At 31.1% G+C, this 10,683-nt stretch overlaps 1 protein-coding gene and 1 long non-coding RNA gene across 3 annotated transcripts; one reads left to right on the top strand and one right to left on the bottom strand.

Moving 5' to 3' along the window:
• Positions 1-216: 216 nt before the first annotated feature.
• Positions 217-764, bottom strand: LOC102596436 (uncharacterized). The gene is made up of 2 exons (XR_367444.2): positions 581-764; positions 217-517 (listed from the first exon to the last, which is right to left on the bottom strand). It is a non-coding gene; the product is annotated as an uncharacterized lncRNA (long non-coding RNA).
• A 4,008-nt stretch (positions 765-4,772) lies between these two features.
• Positions 4,773-7,922, top strand: LOC102596108 (zinc finger CCCH domain-containing protein 30). 2 transcript variants are annotated; one of them, XM_015309617.1, is made up of 2 exons: positions 4,773-4,950; positions 5,536-7,922. In XM_015309617.1, exon 2 carries the CDS (start codon positions 5,618-5,620, stop codon positions 7,703-7,705), a length of 2,088 nt encoding a protein of 695 aa, XP_015165103.1. In that variant the 5' UTR covers positions 4,773-4,950; positions 5,536-5,617; the 3' UTR covers positions 7,706-7,922. The 2 variants fall into 2 exon arrangements, with proteins under 2 accessions (XP_015165103.1, XP_006349561.1); XM_006349499.2 differs by having other exon boundaries at positions 5,533-7,922.
• Positions 7,923-10,683: the final 2,761 nt, after the last annotated feature.

Raw genomic sequence — 10,683 nt, 5'->3', positions numbered from 1 at the left:
CCGTGAGAGTATGCAAAAAAGATAAAAGAGATACAAAAGATCATAACAAGGAAACAAGTCAATATCAAACATATATTCAGAGAGGCTAATTCCTTGGCAGACTATCTAGCTAATCTAGAGATTGAGCAAGCAGGGACAATACATGCACATAACTTTTATGATCTATCTAGCAGAGGCAGGAAAATCATCAATATAGACAAGCAGCAAATACCAGCATTGCGAATCAAGACCAGAAGGATAGTGCAAACATGCTGATAACGATGATGCAAAAATCAGAAAAACATAGTTGTCATATTTATGTATTACAGGTTGGATTACATGAAAGCTACCTAATTGGGACAAAGCCTCCTAGTTTAAACTGTTCCAGCTTACAGAAAAGGACCAGTAAAAGGGGGTCTCCGAACTGATTCAGCAACTCGCCTCAGGGGAGTGATCCTCGAGCTCCCGGAAGGAGTACATTGGTTCAATCCCAACAAAAGTTCACCAAGAACTAAAAACACCTCCACTGGATTCACATCTACACAAAATGAAAGGTTAGAAACAAAGCAGGAGGTAGACGTAAGAAGAAAAAGAGGTGTACCTTTGTGAGCTGGTAAAACTCAGTCATACCAAGGTGGGAGATCGATCAATCATAGTTGGAGAAAGACCAAAGAATCTAAGAAAGGAGATGGAAACATGGAAACGGTGGTTTTTTGGAAAGCAAGAAGAAGAGAGAGTACCGTAGGAAATCCTGTTTTTAGTAATTGGAAAGAACTATGTCATATATTTAAACTTCCTTCTTTTATTGGGCTGTTTTTAGCACTTGGGCTGAAAGGGGGTTTCCATGAGACCTTTATGTATTTGGCTGATGATTGATTAATAAAAGAATCACTGGTCCAAAAATTTGTTCAAAAAATAAAAAGATTATAATTTATTTTTTTGTAAATATAGTGCTTATATTTATATAGTGTAAGTAGTTCGTGTAAGTAGTTCGTCACTTTAAAAAAAAATATATTACTAATATTTATTCATTTATTTGACAATTGTTACATTAGCTAGAGACCATTATCCCGTTTATTAATTTAAAACCCATAAATATTAAATCATGGCTCTGAAACTGGCTTGAATTTGAAGTTTTGAGTTTGGACACCATAGAAAAAACGATTTAAGAGAATCTATTTTCTTTTTGCGAAAAGCTAAGCTAGCGCTTGATTGTAGACTTACAGCATAGATTTTGAAAATTTATCTTTAAATATTTATTTGACTATGAAATTTGATTAGATTTTAAAATTTTGTTCCTTCAAATATTTTTTAGACTTTCACTTACAAAACTTTTTCTCCAAGTAAAACACATTCAAACTCAATTTTAAATTTTAAAAACTTAATTTTTTTAATTTTTAACATTTAATTTTTAATTTTTAACATTTAATTTCAACTTTATAATGTATGGCCAAATAAAGTTGCTACGATAGTTGATTAAAAAAGAAGTTTACTACGTACTTCTTTACGCCAATATTTATTGTTTTCTATAAATGGTGAGTACTTCAAACAAAAGAAATTAATGTGAGTTGCCTATTTCTCAATTATACACTATGATAAAGAATTAATGGGATAGTGGAGGTGTGAACTCAACAAGCACCATAAATGTTTAGGAGGGAGAGAGAGAGAGAGAAGTGATAAAAATAAGAATTTGCAAAATGATATTGCTAAACATATGGAGTAATAATTTCTATGGTAAAAATTGCTTTCTTTTTAGCTGTGCACAAATATGAAATGTAATTTATTCTTATTGAAATAAATAAACTCAAGAAAAAAAAGTATTTTAGATCATTTATTTTTAGTAAGAATAACAAGTAAATAAATCGGATGGTAAAATAATTAATTTAATAATTTTCAAGTCTATGAATCAAGATGATTACAATCACATACTCTCTTTTTTTCAAAATATTTGTTACAATTTTCTTTTTAATAGTTAAATAGTGTGAATCTCGATCAATAGATGTATTTTTTCAACATCTTGAAATGAGAAAAAAAAAATGTAATTATAGTGTATTTTTGTATACTTTTTAAAATGTCTAAATTTTATTTTTAAATATTAAATAAATTTAATCTAATTTAACCTTTAAAAATTAGTTAAATTGACGCTCATGAAGCGAAACATGAAAATTATTTTGAAATTGAGGAAGTAATACCTTACAAAAAGATACAATTATGATTTTCTAAATATTGTACGAATTTATGTGTAATTCTTAAGATATTGAATTTGAAGTTGTAGATGTGGAACTAAAAATTTCATAATTTTGTCGGAATATATACAAGATTTTCGATAACATTTCTTTGTGTTTGATTTTCTTCTCTTCCTCTAATTTTGCTTCTCTTTTCTTTTTAAAGAAATTGGAATCAATCTCAAAATAACGTTTATAAATTCAAAACAACAGTAAAAATTTAGCCTTTTAGTTATATTCAGTTTGGAAAGAAAAAGAAAATTGACGTGGTTTAGCAAACATATACTAGTTAATTAGTCATCATAGCTATAGTTTTATTTAATTACCACTCGCGTTCAATATTCAGTAATAATTATGTGGGTTGGGGTTTCGAGTTTGTATAATTCGCACGTTTGTATAATTCAGAATTTGTATAACTTTTGTATAATATAATTTGTATATCTGTTTAAAGTTCAGATGTATGTTTTTGTGTAAATTTGTTATTTCAAGTTTATACAAAAATAGCTCAACTATGCAAACATACTCGCGGATTATACAAACTCACCCACGAATTATACAAATCCGCGATTTATACAAATCCGTGAATCATATAAATGAGACAGCTTAAACTAGAGCTACAATCGTAAATATGCAAACTATAGATATAAAACATAATTAAATTTATTATAATGACTATTTGTAAAAATTTCCAAAATAAATCTAACTATCTTTAAGTGGTAACAAAATAAAATTGATATTCTTATTCCCATAACACTTGGTACTCTCTTACATCCTCTAAAATGAAAACATACTCTTTTCTAATTAAAAAAAATTACGTGGCTTCTTACCAAAGAAACAAATATGAAATCGACACATCAAATTAAGAAGAAAAACAAATTGTTGTTGAAAAAAACACTGATTGCACAATATAGTAAAATCTCACTAAGTTAATACTTGATAAATTAATAATTTCTCTAAGATAATATTTTTATCTGATCACGATTTAGATGAATGAAAAAATCAGATATTTCTATGAGATAATAAGATAATATATTTTTTGAAGATCCTATATAGATATATGGTCTCATTAATATTGTAAATTAATTTTTTTTTTAAAAGTACATATATCTAAGACAATTTTGAAATATGATTCTATTATTTATTTTATTAAAATTTAAACCTAGTTGAAGTTTATCTCTAACTTTTTTCTATTGCATCCAAAAAATTCGATGTTGCCACGATTGTAAATCTTTTTTAGTACATGTGGAATGTTTTATTTTATACTCACATAATGGTTTACGTATTTGATTTGTCATTGTTGATTTTGTGACACCTTTTAAATAAGAAGTCATTTTTTAATATGGTTTCAAGAAATTTCTTATGTTGCTTATATAGTTTATTGTCTCACAATCATACATAAAATGTTTTTAGTAAAGATACGTTGAATAATAATTGATTATTAAGAAACAATGAACATTATGTATAATGGATTTATATTTACAATGAATTATACTCATAGATTGTACTTTATGTATAATGAATTTATTTGTTTTTGTGAATTCAATAAATATGATACGTAATTTAGTAAGATGCAATGATTTTGATATATTCATTGTACTTCATGTATAATATATTTATTTTTATGGAAATTATATAAATATGATACAATAAATTAATAAGATGCAATGAATTTGCTGTAATCAAAATTAACCTTCATTAAAATCTTAAAACAGTCTTTCAATTAATAAATATTAATTTATCAATTAAATAACATCTCTAAAAGAAAAAAAAAATTATAATTTCATATATATTAATTTAATGACATTTTACTATATGTTAAAAAGAAAGCTCATAACATGACAAATTTGACCCAAAGCCCTTTTAGAATTATTCAGTAAAGAACATTGATTGCCCAATGTGTTTACCATAAGATAATTCTATTGGCTACTAGGCCTTTAAATTCAACCAAATAATTTTAAAGGAGAAAAAAAGGAGGGAGGGTTACTAATCGGATTTCATACTACTATTATTACTGTGGTTGTAATAAAAAAAAATTAAAAATATTATTTGTTCTATATTTTTAAATTTTTTCATATTATCTATTTAAGATGATAAAATTATTCGTTCAATTTCTCTTTAATTGTCATGTATATTAAAAATAATTATTTCAAAATAGTTGTCAATTTAAACAATCAAGAGAAAAAAATTATCTTTCCAACTTTGCCCTTAATATTAATTATTCTAGAATATTTAAGAGAAAAATGATAAATAGTGTATTTGACCAATATATTCCTTAATATTAATTATTCTAGAATTAGAAGTCGCATAAACAAAAAAAATAAGAATTAATAAGAAATATATTGGTCAAACAGACTATTTATTATTTTTTCTTAAATATTGTGCCAAACATTATTATGACAACTAAAAAGGAAAATACATATTCATATTTTGACTATAATTTAATTTCAAATATCAAAATTTAATTATGTTTTTAAAACTAGGTGTGATAAGTAAAAGAGGACAAAGAAATTAAAATAATATAAATAATGAGAGTAATAAAGAGTTGAAGAGCAGAGAAGAGAAAGAGAGAGAAATAGAGAGCATAGGAAATGGCGAAGAGAAAATGAAGAAGTTCTCTCTTCTTGGCTTATCACTCTGTACTTTCTCCTGCTTTACATCCTTCCTCCTTTCTCTCTCTAGATCTGTAAAAAAAAAAACAAGTTTTTTCACCATTTTCAACACTCGAAAGAGAAGGAAGGAGCTGCTGGTGAGCATTTTCATGTCTTTTATTTGCAGATTGAGTTTTGTTATGAATTTTGGTCTAATTGGATAAAGTTTCTGTTTTTCTTTTTGGTTTTATTTCTTTGCTTCTTCCTGAAGAATTCCTTGTTTGTTGCTGCCTTTTAAAAAGGAGTTGTTTTGTTTTAAGCATTTGAATGAATAGATTTCTGCTTCTTTTTTTTTTTTTTTTTTTGAGAAATGAATTTGCTATATAGAAAAATAGCATGTGGCTTATGCAATAGGTTTTAATCCTTCATTTTTCTATTTTTCCATTTTGGTAAAGAATAGTGGAGTAGTATTTATTTTTTCTTGATAGTGTGAACCCTTTAGTAGCAAAAGTCTTCTTCACAATTGATGGGAAATCTATTCTTGTTTATGTTTTTTTTTTTGGTTATAACTCTGTGATTTGTGTTTTTGCCTTGACAATAGATAGCATCTATGCTCAAATTTATATAACACTTAGATTCTTGGCCTATGGAATTGCATTTAAAAATGACTGGCTTTTGTCTCTCTTTTGATTATTCGAGATTGTGCTTGATACATTATGTTTTGATTCTATTTCTTTCAGTAGATCCAAGATGAAAGGATGTGCTATCCATTGCAGTTGTTAAAAACCAGATTTTATCAAACTGTAGCGTCAGAAAAGTATTAGTATGATCACCACCATGAACATGAATCATTTGACTGTTGAAACGGAAGATACTTCTGCTAGCTTGCTTGAAATAGCGGCCAACAATGACGTTGTGGTGTGTAAAAGATGGATGGAGCATGATCTATCATCCAGTATTCATGAGGTAGGACTGTGGTATGGACACCAAAAGGGCTCAAGGAAAATGGTATTGGAGGATAGAACTCCTTTGATGGTTGCTTCTACATATGGCAGTGTTGATGTCCTCAAACTGATTCTGTCAATACCTGAAGTTGATGTCAATCAGTCATCTGGTCGAGATAAGATCACTGCTCTTCACTGTGCCGCATCTGGTGGATCTCTGAATGCTGTTGAAGCTGTCAAACTGCTATTAGAAGCTGGTGCTGACCCAAACTCTGAAGACGCCAATGGCAATCGTCCTCAGGATGTCATTGTTGAATTTCCAAAGTTTCAGGCAATGAAATCATCCTTGGAGACCCTTCTTAAAAGTGATGCAATGGGAAAGTGCAGCCTGAGGGTGTCAACAGCTACTTCTAACTCAAATCTTCCACCACTTTTGCCTTCGCCTGATGGATCACCTTCTTCTGCTTCAGACTCAACCTCTTCTCCAAGGAGTGCAAAGTCCAACGACACCCCGGTGTCTTGTACATCTGAGAAGAAAGAGTACCCCATTGACCCCTCTATGCCTGACATAAAAAACGGCATCTACTCTACAGACGAATTCAGAATGTTCTCGTTTAAGATCAGGCCTTGCTCTCGTGCATACTCTCATGATTGGACTGAATGTCCATTTGTCCATCCTGGTGAAAATGCTCGAAGAAGGGATCCAAGGAAATATCACTACAGTTGTGTGCCTTGCCCCGAGTTCCGTAAGGTAGCTTGTCAACAAGGGGACATGTGTGAATATTCTCATGGAGTTTTTGAGTCTTGGCTGCATCCTGCTCAATATCGAACCCGACTTTGCAAAGATGGTACAAATTGCAATAGAAGAGTTTGCTTCTTTGCCCACACACAGGAGGAACTCAGACCCCTGTATGTCTCTACTGGTTCTGCTGTTCCCTCACCTCGCTCAAATAACTCTGCTGTGAATGCCATGGATTTTGCAGCAACCATGGGCCTTATTCCAGGTTCTCCTTCGTCAGTCCGTGTCATGTCCCCATCACATTTCACTCCTCCAATATCTCCCTCTGCTAATGGCATTTCAAACATGGGTTGGCCTCAACCAAATGTTCCAGCATTGCATCTTCCTGGCAGCAATCTCCAGTCGAGCCGCTTGAGGTCATCACTAAATGCAAGAGACTTGACTATGATGCCAGACTTTGATGTGCATCAACAGCAGTTTCTAAATGAACTTTCCTGCATATCACAGTCCAGTGTGAATACTAATTCCTTGAACCGTTTAGCTCATCCTAAGACCCTAGCTCCTTCAAATCTTGAAGATTTATTTTCTGCGGAGAGCTCGTCTCCTAGATATTCTGATCAGGCATTAGCTCAAGCAGTTTTCTCCCCTACCCACAAGTCTGCAGTTCTCAATCAATTCCAGCAGCAGAGCATGTTATCTCCCATTAAAACAAATTTTTCACCAAAAAATGTAGATAATTCTCTATTTCAGGCTTCTTTTGGTGTTCAAACGCCGGGAAGAATGTCACCCCGAGGAATGGAGCCAATATCACCTATGAGTTCCCGTGTGTCAATGCTTGGTCAACGTGAGAAACAGCAGCAATTTAGGAGTCTTAGCTCTCGTGATCTTGGCTCCACTGCTTCTGCTGTTATTGGTTCTCCAACAGATACTTGGTCCAAGTGGGGATCCCCTTCTGGTAATGCAGGTTGGGCTGTCAATACCGAGGAGTTTGGTAGGCTAAAGAGATCATCTTCATTTGAGCTTGCTAACAATGGAGAAGGGCCTGATCTGTCGTGGGTTCAAACACTCGTTAAAGAATCGCCACAGGACATGAAAGACAAAGCTGTATCTCGTGTTTTAGGCCTCTCAGGTTCTAGTGAAGATTCTACTTCAAATTCGCAGATTGAGCAATTCGATCAATTGAGTGCATGGATGGAGCAAATGAAGCTTGATAAGCTAATGGCTCTGTAAAAACATCCTAATTTTTTTAATTAATTATTTAAAGCAGGTAGTAGAAGAATGGGTTATTGAGAAATGAGACAGAGTTTAGGTGATTTTACTTCAATGTTTAGTCTCTTAATTAGTCAAAAAGTTGTTACCTTTATTTCATTAGACTGATATTTCATTGTACTGAAAAAGGGATTGTCAGCCTTTTATTACAATTCAGCATTGAGATGAAGTTATTTCATTTTCAATTTTGTTAATGTTTTCTGAGTTTTGGCACCACCTTCAACTTAATAAGGAAAAAAAAAACACAGATCCAATGCAAGTAAAGCTATCATTTTGCTGCAAAATAAGTTTCTTTTCTCCATATTGATGTTGTGGTGGAGTCTTTGAATAATGTTAGTGCTTGAAAATGTTATGTAAAGTAAAGGGTAGAGGAGAATAACCATGTGATGTGCTCCCTCAGTTCAGTGGTCTGATATTTCAAAAAGAGATTTTTACTGTTACATACAATTTTCATTATATCAAGAATCAAGAAAAGATTAAAAAAAAATCAATCATGTTTTACCTTCAATATTAATTAGTTATTATCCAAATCATTTTTAAAATCTAATATTATGTTAAAATAGTTATATTAATCATTGATTTTTAAGGGTCGTATAAAGTTTAAAATGAACAAGTAAAAGCGAATAGAGGAAAAAGAGTAACATGAAGTTCAAAGTGATTGGAATTTGAATCCACATCCCTTGATCTGATACATTTTTTTAAACAAACCTTATCATTCTTTGTGTGTCCAACAACATGATGCAAATATATACTAATAGTCTTGGGTAGTGACCCACAAAAGTTGTGGTGGAGTGGTAAGTACTTCTTTATTCTTAATCAGAGGTCTCAGATTCAAATCTCTTTGTCTATGCAGTCGCTCTTATTAGGGAACCTTTACCCTGTGAGACTTTCTGGGGCAATACTAGATTTCGTTGAACTCCGATATGAGTTAGAAAAATTTGACTGTCTTGAGTAGTGGTGGATTCATATTTACAAGGCATGGGGAAGCCTGAGTATGTGGAGGATTTCAAATCCCAAAAGTTGGATTTGGGGTTTGTGGGGAGGATGTGGACATGAAGAAGGAGAAAAATGTTTTATTGATTTGGAATTCTACTAATCCTTTTGGGGATTGGATGTTTTTTAGTGGTACTCCATATTTTAATTGCTTTGGGAATAATGAATCCTTATATTCTAAGAGATAATGATGATAGTGGAGTTTCATGGCAATAAATACTGATGTTTTATTAGATGCTGTGGAACATTTTATTAGTTTGCATGTGGGCTTTAATATAAAGAATTTGTGAAGTCATTAAGAAGCTTTATATATTCATGTTGTTTAAGCACTCTTTAACTAGGAAAAATTTGGGTGGGGGGTATGTTCATTTATATACTACTTCTATATTCATATTGTTTAGAAGGATGGACCCCACAATAATGCTTAGTAGAGAAGTATTTTAATTCATTAAAGTTGAAGTCAAAACTTCTTACTCTAATTCATACAACCATTTTTTGGTATTATTACTTTTGGTTCATATTATCTATTTTTCCAAAAGGAATTTGAGAACAATTTTTGATATTTTTACTCTTTCCATGTACTCTCCCTCTCTCTCAAGTCTCAATGTCTCTCACTGAAAAGGCAAATATTGTTTCCAAATGCATATGTAAGTGTACGTAATTGCACAAATAATATAGATTTTGAATTCAGGTATTGTACTATGGCGATTCGTCAATTTATTATTTATTAAATTAAACTAATGTTGATTAATTATTCAAGTGATAAAATTCAAAAGTTTTACTTATGATTTAACTAAATTAAAAAGAAAAAGAAAATAACTAATGAACAATTAACCAAACGAAGAACATATTTTACGTAATCAATGAGTGAAATCGATCTAGGGATAAGAATTAGCTAGCAATGATGTTGAGTAATCACTTGAACTGACTTTGATTTTTTATGGGGTTACTTGTTGCATGTTGATATCACTTATTTAGCATAATGTTGAAAACCCTAAGACTACTTGAGGCATATATTCCTATGGTCGTCGGTCGATAGTGAAGTGCATGTATAAATCGTGTTTATCAACTAAGCAAGGCTAATGAGTATATTACTATCAACGTTAGCAAATTGTTCCCCTTTCCCTATAAGGTTCACAAACCAAGCTCTACTTTTTACTATTACACTCGCAAATTTCCTCTCTCGAGTCCAATTTACGAGCCACATATAGTATTTGAATGGTGATCAAGAAAAATAAATAACTAAGCTCAAGAAGTAAGTAACGACACGAGCTAGAATGAGGATAACTATCTTAACAATTCAATTCAAGTTCATATAACAACAATCATGAAGCTACGATAATCCTAGAACGAGAAGCTTAGATCCACATAAACATGGAGGAATTACTACAAATCATCCAAAAAAAACATAAAAATAAATACATATGAAGATGAAAAAATGAAACTAAAAATTCTCCGGCCTCTATGGGGCTTCTAACTCTTTCCCGATCAAATATTGTGTTAACATCGTGCTTATGAGCTACTAGTTTCCGTGCACGCGCGTTGCTCGTGTTCCCCATAATGATATTTAAAAAAAATACATACATATTTAGTTTTGAAAATAAATGTAGCAAAAATTTGCAATTAAGATTATTTTTGAAGAATTAACATAAATAATTGTTCATCCAATTGATTAAACTATAAAAAATAAATCGGTGAGTGTATAATATATTATATATGTATAATTCATTTGTAATGTGTACGATCATGTGTAATCAATATATAATATATATTTATATATATATGCCGGCTAGAAAAAGTAATAGTAAATCTACCCGACTATTTAAGTGAAGATACCTATATTTTGTGGTAGCTAAAATAGTTTTTATTCAATGATATCATATCAAAATAAAAGAAAATTTTCCTTTTAAAGTTTGATACTATATTTATATATGACGCGGATACTC

This window comes from Solanum tuberosum, unplaced genomic scaffold, assembly GCF_000226075.1.
Source record: "Solanum tuberosum cultivar DM 1-3 516 R44 unplaced genomic scaffold, SolTub_3.0 scf00108, whole genome shotgun sequence".
NCBI classification, from domain to species: domain Eukaryota; kingdom Viridiplantae; phylum Streptophyta; class Magnoliopsida; order Solanales; family Solanaceae; genus Solanum; species Solanum tuberosum.
Note: the sequence above shows the minus strand (reverse complement) of the source record. Positions and strands in the feature narration are given on the sequence as shown.